Consider the following 15,824-nt stretch of genomic DNA (forward strand, 5'->3'; position numbering starts at 1 on the left):
GCAGTGACAATGTATCTTTACCATACTTCAAAGTGTCCCTCAGATTATCATAGGCCTTTGGGAGTGAGTTCAATAGAAAGATTGCTTGATCCTCTTCTTCAATCTTTACTTCAATTGACTCTAAATCTGAAACTAGCTTGGTGAAGTCGTCTATATTATCATCAATAGACTTGGATTCCTCCATCTTGAATCCATAGAATCTTTGTTTGAGATAGATTTGATTTGGTAATGCCTTGGTCATGTACAACTGTTCTAACTTCTTCCACATATCATGAGCTGTTTCTTCTTTGATTACTTTCCTCAAAACTTGATCATTCAAACTCAGAATGATTGTGTTCTTTGCCTTTTTCAGCACCTCTGCTTTGTTTTCCAACTTAGCCATCTTACTTTCTTCTTTTAGGGCTTCTTCACATCCAAGATTACCCATATGAGCCATCATCTTTGCACGCCATAGACTGAAATCATTCTTGCCATCAAATTTCTCCACCTCAAACTTGGAAGTCGACATACTGAAGAGAATTGCTCCTGGTCAGCGAACAAGTTCTCAATTGCGGAAGTACTTCGAAGTTCTTGATCTTTCTTGGAGAAAATCGCAATCGGAGATGGTGAAGAATGCAGCCACTCTAACCTGGCTCTGATACCAGTTGTTGGGGTTTGATTAGGACCTGCACAACACAGCCAATACAGTGCACAAAGAATAGCAACAAAGAAGAACAAGTAATAGACAATTTAAACAAACCCAAAATAATCAAAAGTAAAACACAAAAGAAAGAACACCAAGAATACTTGGTTCAGATACAACCAGTTTGGTTGATCCTACATCCAAGGCCAGGCAGCAATGCCTAAGTCAAATCCACTATATCTGAAACCAGATTACACCCTCCAAGCTCTCAAGATTACAACAACACTCATCCAACTTCTCTTGAAACACTCTCTCACTAGAGTATTACAACACAGTTCTTGCTCTCAGCCAAAACTCTCAGAAATTGAATACACTTAGGTTGATCAGGCCTAAAACTATATATAGGGTCGAGATACAAGGACTAAAGAGACAAACAGAAACTAACTCTAACTAACAACAATTAGTTAGTCTGTTACAACTTACTGGTGTCCGCGCAGATGCAACTAGAGAAAACGTAGATGCAACTGAAAACACCAGAAAACTATGAGCTTCCATTTTGCTAATCTTTTGATTGGTTGAGGAAAGAAGTCACAATCTTCACACAAACTTTTTGCATAAAAAAGAAGACGATTCCCATGACACAGTTCCAAGGAGACGATAGGATCACCAAGTTCTTTGCTATGAATGTTGTAGAAGATGAGCTCGCCATCTTTGGTTTCCATGAAAAGCACATCAGCATCCCAAAATTCTAGTGGGTATTTAATGTTTTCTAGTAGACCAATAGTTAGATATTTAGACCAAGAATAATCACCTCGAACACCACCAGAAGGGGCATCCATGACCCACATATCAATAACTATTGGATCCAACTCAAGATAGAAAAACAGAACAAGACGATCATTCCAAACTGCAAGCTTTGTCCATTCAGAAAGCGTAACTTATTCTCTTTCTGTGTATGAGACATTTTTTAGAAATGGTTTGATCTGAAATACCACGTTACTAACATCAAAGAAAGAATAGTGTAAGTCCTATACCAAAAGTACCAATAACAAACTCCACCATAGTACATCACTTGGTAGTCAGAACTTGGAAAGTAGAGAATTTCCACATCTCGATTTCTTTCCAACATCTCGATTTCTTTCCAAGAATTAGTACTTACCTTTATATGGACCATCTCCATATGTAAACTTAATGTTAACAATCTTATACTCATTAGTTCTTGAATCATAAGAAAATCCAACTCCTACTCGTTAGTTCTTGAATCATAAGAAAATCCAACTCCTACTCGTTAGTTCTATTGACATCAATAAGGTAAATATGAGAGGATTCAATAATATAAAAATGTCATTCATGGCATATGATGCCATTACAATGGCCAACCAGTTTAAGGGAAGAATAACACATAAGAAACTTGAAATTTTCATCGAGATCATCACCAAACATAGGGAAATAGTTTCTTTTTTGGCTTTCAAGGTTCCTAGTGGTTAACACATTCTTGAACGGAGACCAACACAACTTATTGTTCTTCATATTTGAGAGGTGTTTGGACACAAATGCAGAGTTTCTGATGAGAGAAGTGATCAGAACGCGCCATAACTTACAAACGCACTTGAATTTCCTCAGAGATTCAGTAGACAGCCAAATTTTTCAAAAAATGTCTGCATATTTCTTACCCAAAAGAAAAGAAAAAAAAAATCAAAATCTGAACTTTATTAATATACCTAGCACACCAAAGAAAATAGTTAACGAAGTTGCCTGAATAGGGTTTTAAAAAACAAGCTCTTTTTCTCCTTTTCTTTCCTCTGGTGGTTTAATAATAATCACACTAATTGATACTGGTGTTCTTATTCCCAGTCCCAGACCTACTTTAAATACTTGCTAGGTTAGGTTGTTATTATTCCTAGTCCTACTTTTTTTTTTTTGTTTTTGAAAGAGTTTCCTAGTCCTACTTTAATACGGATAGGCTTTTACATATCCTATTATCCTATTATTTTATTTAATTTGAATTAATCATATATTAAAATGACGTGTTTTAACTGTTTTAAACAAAAATATCTCGTAACCCATCAAAATCCTAAAACAAATCGGTATGTTTTAAAACAAGTGTCCAATTGTTTTTAAGTCCACTAAAATTTAATGGTATTATTTTAAATATAAAAAACGGATGAGTTGTTTATTTATTTTTTCAATCACTTCACTGGAATAGCAATTTTAAATTTTATGATTTTTTTTTTTTTAAATTCTCACTCTTTAGCCAACTAACGGGAGAAAACAACAATAAGTCAAGGATCAATCAGAAATATCACTTGAAAAATAAGATTAAAGTATAATTCGAATGTGTATATGTATTTTTTTTTTTGAAATGGTGTATATGTATTTTCATTTTTATATAATTTGAATGACAGACTTACCTCGATCCTAAACTCTTAATTGTATTTCCTTTAATATAAAATTTGGTTCCAAATAATAGTGTCTAAAAAAACAAATTCTTTTCAAAATTAATGAGATGAAAAAGAGTAGTCATCATCTTAATAACACTAGATATAAACTTTCCACATTTACTTAGATTTATTTATAGAATTTATTAATTATTTTTATTAAATTTATATTACTGTCATATAAATTTTGAAATAAATATTTTATTTATTTTTATTTAAATCTATGTGTGTTATAGTATTTGAATTTGGGAATGACAACAAGAGATTATATATTATATGTTTAATGTAATATTAAATATTATACATGGATTTTAAATTTAAGTTTCTTGCTAGTTTTTTTTTTTTTAAAAATTTGTTGCTAATTCAGAATAGATTATATTATATGTATATTATGATATTATTATAATAAGTGAGTTTAAGTTTAATTAAATTTTATTTAAGTTATAAAACTTATCATTTTTAAATAATTATCATTGTAAAATATCTGAAAAATATTATATTTTAATTTGTTTAATTATTTATTATTTTAAAATAATTATCAATGTAAAATATCTCAAAAATATCCTATTTAATTTTTTTTAATTATTTATTTTATTTAAGTTTAAGGGTTTACAAACTATCGTTAAATATAAGAATATTCTGTTAAGTATAAAAATATTCCGTTAAAGTTAATATTAAAAAATAAAAAATTCTTAAAACTAACAATTTTATTTTGGGTCAAGTCCCACATCAAAATAAATAAATATATATATTTTCTATATAAGTGTGAATAAAGAAAATTATTGGTTTTAATAATTTTTTATTTTTTTTAATGTTAACTTTAACTATATATTCTTATATTTAATAGAATATTCTTATATTTAAAGGTAGTTTGTAAATACTTAAATTTAAATATAATTAAAAAAAATTAAAAGAAGATGTTTTTGATATATTTTACATCATAATTATTTAAAAATAATAATAATTAAACAAATATTATATAATATTTTTGAAATATTTTATAATGATAATTATTTAAAAATAATAAAATCATACATTTTATAACTTAAATAAAATTTAATTAAACTTAAACTTACTTATTAGAATAATATCATATTAAACATATAATATAATTTATTGTGAATTAGCAATAAATTACTTTTTTTTTTAAAAAAAAAAGTAGCAAAAAACTTAAATTTAAAATTCACGTATAATATTTAATATTAAATTAAATATATAATATATAATCTCTTTTTGTCTCTCCCAAATTCAAAAAATAGAACAAACATAAATTTAAATAAAAATAAATTATTTAATTAAAATATGATATTTATTTAAAATTTATATGACATTAATATAAATTTAATAAAAATAATTAATAAATTTTATAATTAAAACTAAGCAAAATGTTTGAATTTCATCTAGTATATATATAAATAGGAGAGTCGCGTGCTTAGAGGGCAAGTGAAAAAAATATTAGTGTGCTTTGTACAATTGTCTTCAAGAGTTCTTTTATCAACATCTTGTATTGCCTTTCAACAATAATAAAAAAATTCTATTGTAATTTTCCACTAAACTAAGTGCACAGCGAACAAAAAAAAAAAAAAAAGGTGAACAACAGGCTATGTAATATTAACAGATATTGCCAGCACTCGAATTGATGGTACACACAAAAAACACATTACAATGAACATGAAAGGGGATAGTAACATAAATATAAAAAACAAATGAAATTATTACTATTCCATGATCTTTTCTAGTTATGTCTCCTCTCTTTTGAGTACTGAAACCAAACTCTTTGCATAAGTAACAAGACGATTCCGGTGAAAAGGTTCCAAAGAGACAGTATGATCATTGAGTTCTTGGCTGCGAAGGTTGTAGAAGATGATTTCACCATCTTTGGTCTCCATGAAGAGCTCATCAGCATCCCAAAATGCTAGTGGGTAACTAATGTTTTCAAGGGGTCCAATAGTTAAATGTTTAGACCAAGAATAAGCACCACGAACACCACCAAAAGAGGTATCCATAACCCACATATCAATAACCATTGGATACAACTCAGAATAGAAAAACAGAATAAGATTATTTTTCCAAACCGCAATCTTTGTCCATTCAGCAAGTATATCCCATTCTTTTTCTGGTTCTGGGACATTTTCTGGAAATGGTATGATCTGAAATACCTCATCACTAACATCAAAAGAAACAATGATGCAACTCCCGTCCCAAAAGTACCAATAACAAACTCCATTACAGTACACCACTTGGTAGTCACAATTTGGAAAGTAGAGAATATTCACATTAAAATCGATTTCTTTCCAAGAATTAGTACTCAAAGTGAATATCTCAGCTTTATATGGACCATCCTCATCTTCATACAAAGACTTAATGTTAACAATCTTATACTCATTAGTGATTAAATCATAACCAAATCCCACTAGTCTCTCTCCTGAGCCATCACCAGGGGACGCATTAGGAACAATCTTAAATTCTTTAATGGCAGGATTCAATAAAATAAAGATGTCATTTTTATCAAATGCAGAGAGACATATGATGCCATTACAATGAGCCACCAGCTTAACAAAAATATTGTGCAGATTGCAGGTAAGAAACTTGAGATTGTCAGTAACACAAGGAATGTATAAATTATCGTCGAGATCATCGGCGTAATCATCTTCGAGATCATCATTGGCCAATGTAAGGAAATAAGTTCCTTCTTGCCTTTCAGTGTAATTAGTCGTTATCACATTCCTTAGGTGTATCAATGGAGAACACACCTTCTTCTTCTTCATATTGGCTAGGTGTTTGGCCACAAATTCAGGGTTTTTGATAAGAAAAGTGATCAGAGCATGCCATGATTTACAAACGCACTTGAATCTTCTCAGAGAATCAGGTGGCAGCCATGACATAATTTCCTCCCATAACTCCACTGGAAAATTCTCACTAAATCTCCCCATTTGGATCTGTTTTCCCCAATTCAAACTTTGCATAAATGGTCAAAGCACAGCATTTTAATTTAACATAAAAAAACCCCAAAACCGAAAATAATTCACCGTATCTAAACCCCAAAACCGAAAATAATTCACAGTATCTATAAGCGTATCTATAATCTAGGGTTTGAACTAAATTAAAAGGTTTAGATTACTATATAAAATCTAACCCTTTCCTCTGAGCTACACCAAATATGGACATGATTTCAGCCAAAAAAAAATTGAATAACTATATATAACGGTACATACACATATAAAATAGCATAGATATTCTAAGAGAGAGAGAGTACCATTTTGGCATGTAAGACTTTGAAGCTAAGGAACTCTGTTCCGTTCCTGTTCTTCTTCCCCAGTTCAGAAGAAAAGTGTACTTTATTTCCTTTACGAATTTATAATTGAAACCTCAGTTTTGTATATTTATATTTAGTGTTTTGTTTTATTATTTTCATTTCTCATCTCGCCCATAATAATTAGCCATATATCCCTTAACTTTTCTCTTGCTATGAATTTGACCCGTACTTTTATTTTATTTTCTTCAACGGACAAAATAAGGCAAAGGCAGTACTACTTTATTTTGCTATTGTTATTTGAAAAGTCACCGTTGATCATTGTCTCTTTTAATTTGTGGACACATGAATCCTCTAATTGGAGCTTTAAAATCAATTTTGTAAACTCATAAGAGCACATCTGGTCCAATTTATATGTGAAATTCTGCATTAATAAGAAAAAAGTTTGAACAATACACAAGAAGACAGGACACTAATACAACCACGACTACTTTGCTAAATTTGTGCATCATTTGGCAAATTTAATGCCAAGCTCTTCCTTTTGAGTACTGAAACCAAACTCTTTACATAAACAACAAATAAACGCTCATAATTTTTTTTTTTAAACTAGCAGCCTGACAACCAAGATTTTTAGTACTAAAACTGTACAAAACAATTTTTTGATCTTCTGTCTCCATGAAGAGCACATCATATGTCCAAAATTCTAAGGGTCGTTGAATACCCTGAGAAGGTCCATTTAGTCCAAGAATAAGAACCTTGAACACCATTTCCATCACCACTCTTGCTCTTGCTCTTGCTCATAGTCCACATATTAATGACTGCTGGATTTTGACTTTTTCTAGCGTCCTTCCACATTGCCATTCTTGTCCAGTCTTGAAGTTGTTCATATTTCCAAGGTTCCCACCAATTCACATGGTCATCTGACATGCTTATGATTTCAAAGACTTCATCTTTAATATCAAAAGAAAGAGTAATATGGCTATCCATCTTAGGGCGATCCAGCATACAGTAACAATAACAAACATCATTAAAGTCCAACACTTGGCAATCGAAGGCAGGAAAACAATCAATTTCCAAATTCCAATCTATTTCTTTCCAAGAATTAGTACTCAAGCTATAAACCTCAGCAATAAAGGGAGGCAGTAATTATCAAAACACTTTACCATAATGACTTTATAATCATTAGCTCTTGAATCGTATCCAAATCCTACTACACGTAGCGTCTGTTCATCTAAAGGAAAATCACTATCAAAGTGGTATGATGAATCTGGAACTGAAACGATCTTCAATTCCCTCAGAGCTGGATTACATAAAGCAATAGTGTAAGCTGTATTGAAACAGATGATGCCATTACAGTAAGACACCCCATGATAACCATCATTTGCAAAGAAACTTGTGATTTGGAACACTGAAGATTCTATCAGGGGCGAGATCAACATTGGTCAAAGTGAGAAGATGAGGGGAAGGGACACCGAGACACTTGGTTACCAGGTTACTTAGATGTACGCTTGGAGAGGACAATCGCTTGGTCTTCATATTGGCACGGTGCTTGGCAACAAATTTAGAGTCCGCCATGAGATAATGAATGGAACTATACCATCTCTTGCAAACGAGCTTGAATCTTTTCAGAGACTCCGGAGGCAACCATGACATAATTTCAACTGCCATGTCCTCGTTCAAATCACAAAATCCGGTCCTTGTAATAATCAAGAGAAGAAACATAAACCCAACTAAGCTTTCTAGATGTTTCTTGAATCTTGCTCAGTTTTGGTTTTATTTTTCAGATGAAAGAAAGAATGAAGTGATGGTTTTATAACTTGTTACTAAACCAGATGAGTGAGCCATTTTGATTTGGCGGGTGAAGACTAGGATCGAGTGTTCTTGGGTCTACGGTAGTCTTATATTTGATAGCTGTAGTTTAAAAATATGGATATTCACACACATAAATATATATATATATATATATATTTATAGCATAAGTAATTTTGTTAAGGTATAAGCATTCTTATTTTTTTTAATTAAAATCTGCGTCAAACATAACTATGATACCACACCAATAGCATACACAAAAAAGTGTCACCTCTTAACCAAATGCCTCTATTATCTAATATTTTTTCAACTAAATTGACAGAAGCCCAGTCTCAATAAGCCCCACCAATCTGGATGTCGGGATCTTATACTGTGCGTGCAGATGCATGCCCTCATCTGGAGTTCATTGAGGAGTTGGTTAACTCTATTCCTAGTAAACTAGGATCATGCTAGAATTATGGGGTATGTTGGGAGTCTTTTTGAAGTATCTGGAGACAGAGGAATGCTGTAGTATTTCATTATCAACGTCAATGCCAGATGGATCATGGAATACAATGTGAAGGCAGTCGAAGACCCAAAAATGGACTTGGTGCGACTTCAGAGTTCTTCTACCCAGCCTCCCCCGGTCCCTTCTCCAAAAGTATTCTTCGCGGATGCCTCTTGGAAGGAAGGCGGGGCGGTGCTGGTTGTTTAGCTGTCGTTTTAGTGGAGTGACTCCAACTCCAACTCTGACAGGTACTCGGCAAGATGGAAAAAAGTCGCAGCAGACTCGGCCCTGGAAGCAGAACTTATGGCTATTGAGATGGCTTTAAGTTGGGCTTTGGAAGTGCACTAGTACAACAATATCCCTATTCTCTCAGATTCTCTATTGGCTATCAAAGCAATCTCTAAGAAAGCCAAACCTCCTCACTGGAGGGTGTGCACCACTTTCATGAATATTATGCAATTACTTAGTAGTAATCTGGCTTGTTATTTTCGTTGTATTTACAGAACTCAGGATGTATTAGCCGAAGGTCTGGCAAAAAAAGCTAGAGTTTCTAGTTTAGAAGCTGGATTGAATGTAGCTCTGGGGAGGGAATTTCCCGTGTAGTTACCATCGTTTTTCAGTAGTTTCAATGAACCGTTCCATCAAAAAAAAAAAAACTAACTGGTTGTAAATTTAAACTAGGGTGATTTCTTTTCCGCAGCTTCAGTGTCTTCCCAATCCCAAGGGCCCAAGCTGAGTCCAATTCATATGCATTAAAAGAAGTAGTCTTCATAATCTCAATTGGCATTCTATACGGACGCTTTACCAATGGCTTTAGAAAACTGAGTCCCTTGTTAAGGCTCTTATTCTTCAAATCAACTTCTTCATCACCACCACAATGTTCTCGCATTTCTGTTGCTCTTTCTTTTACCAGAGTTACTGACACTTCTTCCTCCAATATCTCTATGGGTTTTTTGGATTTGTTCTTATACTTTGAGTATAGTATAAGCTGAGCACACCCCAATATAAATCCTAATGCCTTGGGTATCTGAAACAAAACAAAAAAAAAAAATCATACTTATAAGGTTGGATAACTTGCATTGTCAAGTCATTTGGTATTGGTACCTAAATTTTATATGTAAGAGAGAAACTTCTACTCGCATTAATTGCTTGATTAACATATAACAAAGAGAGAGGGAACTTACACCAGTGAAGAATTCTTTGACCAGCACAGAATTAATTAACCAAATCCCAGCATTAAAAACAAGAAAAATGAGAGGAAAAATGGCATGTACTCCACACCTCTTCATTCTAATCATCAACCCCTGACAAAAATTTTCCCTCTCTTTTTCTAAATTTTAATAATAGTGAAAGTGGTATAAAAATTAACTTACCATGACAGAAAGAGGTGAGGCTCACATGCCTAGGGATAATGCAGCAAGTTTAGTTATTTTTTATTACTGATGCATGATGACACGGTTACTAAACTATAATCGGCATTGAAATAAATTAATGGCGAAATGAATAGAAATGGCAAATTCTCCGTTTAAAGGTGGCATTGCCTACTGATAGTTGAAGGCTAACAATATGTTGGAAAAATTATATTTTATATATAATAAATAGCCAATTTAGGCTAATGTGTGAATGGAAAATTGATGCTTTAAATGTGGTCCATTGATAGCTGCTAATAAATGCAGATTTGGTCAAGGATGTAATCACCGTAAAAATGGTGAATATTCTGATCGATATCAGAAATTATGGTAAAGATTGTGATTGATCAATATCACTAATTTTGTGGGATTTTTGGCATTAATTCCCTTGTGTTCACACTTGGTATTCCACCCCATATGAAGTCTATAAAAGGAGGCTTCACCTTTCATTCTAGACACACCAACAAAATAGAGTCACTCATTAAAAAGCTCTCTTGTCTTCTTCTTCTTGTTTTTCGTAAGTCTTAAGATGATAGAGTGAAAGTATTAATCCGAGTTCGCTGGAGTAGTGAAAGTGGTGTATTCCTCTACTCGTTAGTCGTTGTATCCTGGGAAGTGGTTGCTCACGTATCCTCTAACACCAATCAGGTAGAGGGGGCAAATCTGCTTTAAGGAAAGTGTGTTTTACGTGCCTCGGCTTTCTTTTCACTTATCAGTTTTATAATTTATTATTTTGTATTTATTTTTTCTGTTCTTCAATTAAAAATATTACTATATATTTTGTTCTTCTCCACTGTATGATTTCTAACAATCTTAATCCAGATTTTGGACTCCTTCGGAGAAGACGAAAATATTGAAGGGTGGAAATCATTTCTGAATTTTTTGTGTTTGATTGCTGCTAATAATAATTTTATTATCTTTCTATGCTCTCAATTTTCTTTAAGATATATATATATATATTTATGTATTAATATGAAAGTTTTACATATATTTTATATGCTTAATTTTCTTGTCTCAATTATTAACATATATGTGTTAGTCATATTTTACATATACACGTGATTCCTTTTAATGCATGTTTTATCAAGTTATCACATAAAATAGTCTACATGTGACTAGTTGGATTATTTCTAGGGAAAATCACGTGTTGCTATTCCAATTTTTTTTTTTTTATATTGAGCTATTGTATTCAAGCACATGTGGGCATATATCTATTTTCTTCGTGTATCATTTCGGTGGTAGCAATATATATTTGCATAGTTATATGCACTGTTTTTTTTTTTTTCCCAGTACTTTCATATTCTGGTATGTTTTCATATGAAATATATTCTTTGTATTTATATGCATGAAACACACATATATAATGTCATATATGTTTAATGTATATTTTAGAATTTTAAATATATCATATATTTATAGTTTGAGCATATTGTCTAATTTAACTATGTATATGCATATTGATGAAATGTTCCACACATTCTTATAATAAATAGGGAAATGTATATGCATATTCACTTACCTTAATTGGTATTGTCATTACAACTATTTATTTATTTATATATATAATTTACTGCCACATATCAGTAGGTAATTATATAATTTTTTGGTTCACATATATTATCTTTCTAATGTTGTATTATTGCCTAATTATTTACAAATTATGTAACCAATCAGATATGGCTGAAAATATGGATGTCATTGCTACTGGAAGCATTGAAGGATCTCCCCATACTCCAGCTTCAACCACCAAGGACCAATCTAAGGGTCAGGCTGTGCAAGTTTCGGTACCATTGGTACCAACGGTCTCAACGGTTCCTGTGAACCATAATGAGAAACCGGATAAGTTCACTGGGGTGAACTTCAAAACGTGGCAGCAGAAAATGCTTTTCTATCTGACAACATTGAATCTTGCGAGATTCCTAAAAGAGGATCCTCCCTTTATTGGAGAGGATGAGATAGATGTGCAAACTCAGCAAGCAATTGACGCTTGGAAGCACGCTGAATTCCTGTGTAGGAATTATCTTCTGAATGGCTTATCTGACACTCTGTATGGTGTGTACAGTGTGAAGAAAACAGCCAAGGAATTGTGGAACTCTTTGGACCACAAATATAAGGCTGAAGATGCTGGCGCCAAGAAATTCTTGGTTGGTCAATTCTTGAACTTCAAGATGGTAGACTCCAAGAATGTGATAAGCCAAGTGCAAGAGCTTCAATTGATCATCCACGGGATCCATGCTGAAGGAATGGTTTTGAGTGAATCATTCCAAGTAGCTGCAATTATTGAGAAGCTACCCCCTGCATGGAAAGACTTCAAGAACTATTTGAAGCACAAGCGAAAGGAAATGAGTGTTGAAGATCTCATTCTTAGACTTCGCGTTGAAGAGGATAACCAAGGTAATGAGAAGCGAACCTTGAATCCTAATGCTGCCAAGGCAAACTTGATGGAGCATGATAGAGGCTCAAAGGGGAAGAATCCTAAGCACAAGCAAGGGCCTAAGTTGGGACCAAAAGGTGGAATTGCAAAGAAGCCAAAGTTCCAAGGGAAGTGCTTTAACTGTGGCAAGATGGGACATAAATCATTTGAGTGCAAATTGCGCAAGAAGAAAGGCAATGAGACCTATATGGTGGACGCGATATCCCAAGAGGTCGCTGAATTAGACTTATGTGCCGTGGTCTCTGAAGTCAACCTGGTGGATGCGAATCCAAAGGAATGGTGGCTCGACACTGGAGCTACTCGTCATATATGTGCAAACAAGTCAGCATTCTCTGATCTGACTACACTGGAAAATGGTGAGAAGCTCTACATGGGAAACTCAGCAACCTCTGAGATAAAAGGGGAAGGAACTGTGTTCTTGAAGATGACGTCTGGAAAGAATGTCAAGCTGCAAAATGTACTGTATGTGCCTGACATTCGTAGGAATCTGATATCTGGAACTCTGCTGAGTGTACATGGGTTCAAGATGGTGTTTGAATCTCAGAAAATTGTACTCACTAAAGCGGGTGTTCCTATTGGGAAGGGTTATGTAAAAGAGGGCATGTGGAAGATGAATGTAATGGATGTTAAGCCAAATGCTGTTATTGATAATAATAAAGCTAGTACTTCTTCTGTTTACCTTCTTGAGTCTTCAAATTTATGGCATGGTAGACTAGGTCATGTTAATTATAATTCTCTGCGTAGATTAATTAACTTGAATCACATACCCACGTTCAATATTGATTCAAAACATAAGTGCGAAACTTGTGTAGAAGCGAAATTAACCAGGTCATCGTTCAAAACAGTTGAAAGAGACACTGAACCCCTTGATTTAATTCACAGTGATATTTGTGATTTAAAATTTGTTCAAACAAGAGGTGGTAACAAATACTTTATTACTTTTATTGATGATAGTATAAAGTATTGTTATGTGTACTTGCTAAAAAGCAAAGATGAGGCTATAGAGAAATTTACTCTCTATAAACAAGAGGTTGAAAATCAACTTAATAAGAAAATTAAGATGATAAGAAGTGATCGTGGTGGTGAGTATGTAGAACCATTTAGTGAACTTTGTGCACAAAATGGAATCATTCACGAGGTAACACCACCTTATTCTCCTGAATCCAATGGAGTGGCAGAACGGAAAAATCGCACTTTAAAAGAGATGATGAATGCCATGTTATTAAGTTCTGGATTACTGCAGAACATGTGGGGTGAAGCTATTTTGTCAGCTAATTATCTTTTAAATAAGATTCTCCGAAAGAAAGATCAAAAGACACCATATGAATTATGGAAAGGTAGACAACCTTCATACAAATACTTAAAAGTGTGGGGGTGTCTGGCTAAGGTGATTGCACCATTGCCAAAAAGAATGAAAATAGGTCCAAAAATAGTAGATTGTATTTTCATTGGTTATGCACAAAATAGCAATGCATATCGATTTCTTGTACATGAGTCTAAAAACCCGGACATTCACAAGAATACGATAATGGAATCAAAGAATGCATCATTCTTTGAACATGTATTTCCTTGCAAAGATAATGGGGTTGGACCAAGCTCTTCTAAGCGAACATCTGAAACGATGGATGATCGAGAACAAGAAGAGGAAACTGGTGAAGTCCAAGTAGAGCCAAGGCGAAGCAAAAGGGCAAGGATAGAAAATTCTTTTGGACCAGATTTTCTAATTTATATGATAGAGGCAGAACCTCGAACATATAAAGAAGCTGTGAGCTCTATTGAAGGTCCTTTTTGGAAGGAAGCCATAAGGAGTGAAATTGATTCCATCTTGCAAAATCATACTTGGGAACTAGTTGACCTTCCTCTTGGATGTAAACCTTTAGGTTCCAAGTGGATTTTCAAAAGGAAAATGAAAACAGATGGAACAATTGATAAGTACAAGGCCCGATTAGTAATAAAAGGTTACAAACAACAAGAAGGCTATGGCTACTTTGATACTTATTCTCCGGTGACGAGAATAAATTCTATCAGGATGATTTTGGCAATTGCTGCATTGCGAAATCTAGAAGTCCATCAAATGGATGTAAAAACTGCATTTCTAAATGGAGATCTTGATGAAGAAATATACATGGAACAACCCGAGGGTTTTGTAGTTCCAGGGAAAGAAAGGAAAGTTTGCAAACTTGTTAAGTCACTGTATGGACTTAAGCAAGCACCAAAGCAATGGCACGAAAAATTTGATAGTGTCATGATGACAAATGGATTTAAAATCAATGAGTGTGACAAATGTGTGTATATCAAAACCACAAACGAGGGATACATCATTCTATGTTTGTATGTAGATGACATACTCATTGTTGGAAGCAACCAACGAATGGTTAAATCCACCAAAACAATGTTAAACTCAAGGTTTGACATGAAGGATATGGGACTGGCTGATGTAATTTTAGGGATAAAAATTATAAGGACGCCAGATGGACTCAGTTTGAGTCAGTCACACTATGTGGACAAGATACTTGACAAATTCGGTAAAAATGATTTTGGAATTTCCAGAACACCAATTGATACAAGTCAGCATCTATCCAAGAATAATGGTGAAAGTGTGTCCCAAGTAGAATATGCTAGAGTAATAGGAAGTCTAATGTACTTGATGAGTTGTACTAGACCAGACATTGCCTATACTATAAGTACTTTGAGTCGATTCACGAGTAATCCAGGTGTTGAACACTGGAAAGCAATTGCAAGGGTACTTAGGTACTTAAGGTATACTCGTGACTATGGGCTAAACTACACCAGAGATCCAGCTGTGCTTGAATGATACACTGATGCAAGTTGGATATCTGATATTCATAACTCAAAAGGTACTAATGGATATGTCTTCACTCTAGGTGGTGCAGCGGTTTCATGGAAATCTTTGAAACAAACTGTAATCACTAGATCTACAATGGAATCTGAGTTTGTTGCTCTGGATAAATGTAGTGAAGAGGCAGAATGGCTACGTAATTTCCTAGAGGATATTCCAGACTGGCCTAAACCTGTGCCTGCAATATGTATATATTGTGATAATCAAGCAACAATTGGCAGAGCAAAGAATGTTCTATATAACGGTAAGTCAAGACATATACGTCGACGACATAATACCATTAGACAATTGATCTCAACTGGAGTTATCTCAATTGACTATGTGAAGTCAAAAGATAATATTGCGGATCCGCTAACCAAAGGGTTAAATAGAGATCAAGTTGAAAAGACATCAGAAGGAATGAGACTTAAGCCCAGAAGAAATAAGGTAGATATAAAGGAAAACCCAACCTAGTTGACTGGAGATCCCAAGATCTAGGTTCAATGGGACAACCTAATTATATAAACCTTATA

General features: G+C 33.7%; 1 protein-coding gene across 2 annotated transcripts; it reads right to left on the reverse strand.

The window, feature by feature from the left end:
- Positions 1-4,533: 4,533 nt before the first annotated feature.
- LOC133790994 (F-box/kelch-repeat protein At3g23880-like) lies at positions 4,534-6,437 on the reverse strand. Of its 2 annotated transcripts, none has more exons than XM_062228870.1 (2): positions 6,317-6,437; positions 4,534-5,999 (listed from the first exon to the last, which is right to left on the reverse strand). In XM_062228870.1, the coding sequence occupies exons 1-2, from the start codon at positions 6,317-6,319 to the stop codon at positions 4,800-4,802; spliced, it is 1,203 nt and encodes a 400-aa protein (XP_062084854.1). In that variant the 5' UTR covers positions 6,320-6,437; the 3' UTR covers positions 4,534-4,799. The 2 variants fall into 2 exon arrangements, with proteins under 2 accessions (XP_062084854.1, XP_062084852.1); XM_062228868.1 differs by having other exon boundaries at positions 4,534-6,018; positions 6,317-6,415.
- Between the last annotated feature and the right edge of the window lie 9,387 nt (positions 6,438-15,824).

The sequence above is a fragment of the Humulus lupulus genome, chromosome 7 (assembly GCF_963169125.1).
Source record: "Humulus lupulus chromosome 7, drHumLupu1.1, whole genome shotgun sequence".
In the NCBI taxonomy this organism is placed as follows: domain Eukaryota; kingdom Viridiplantae; phylum Streptophyta; class Magnoliopsida; order Rosales; family Cannabaceae; genus Humulus; species Humulus lupulus.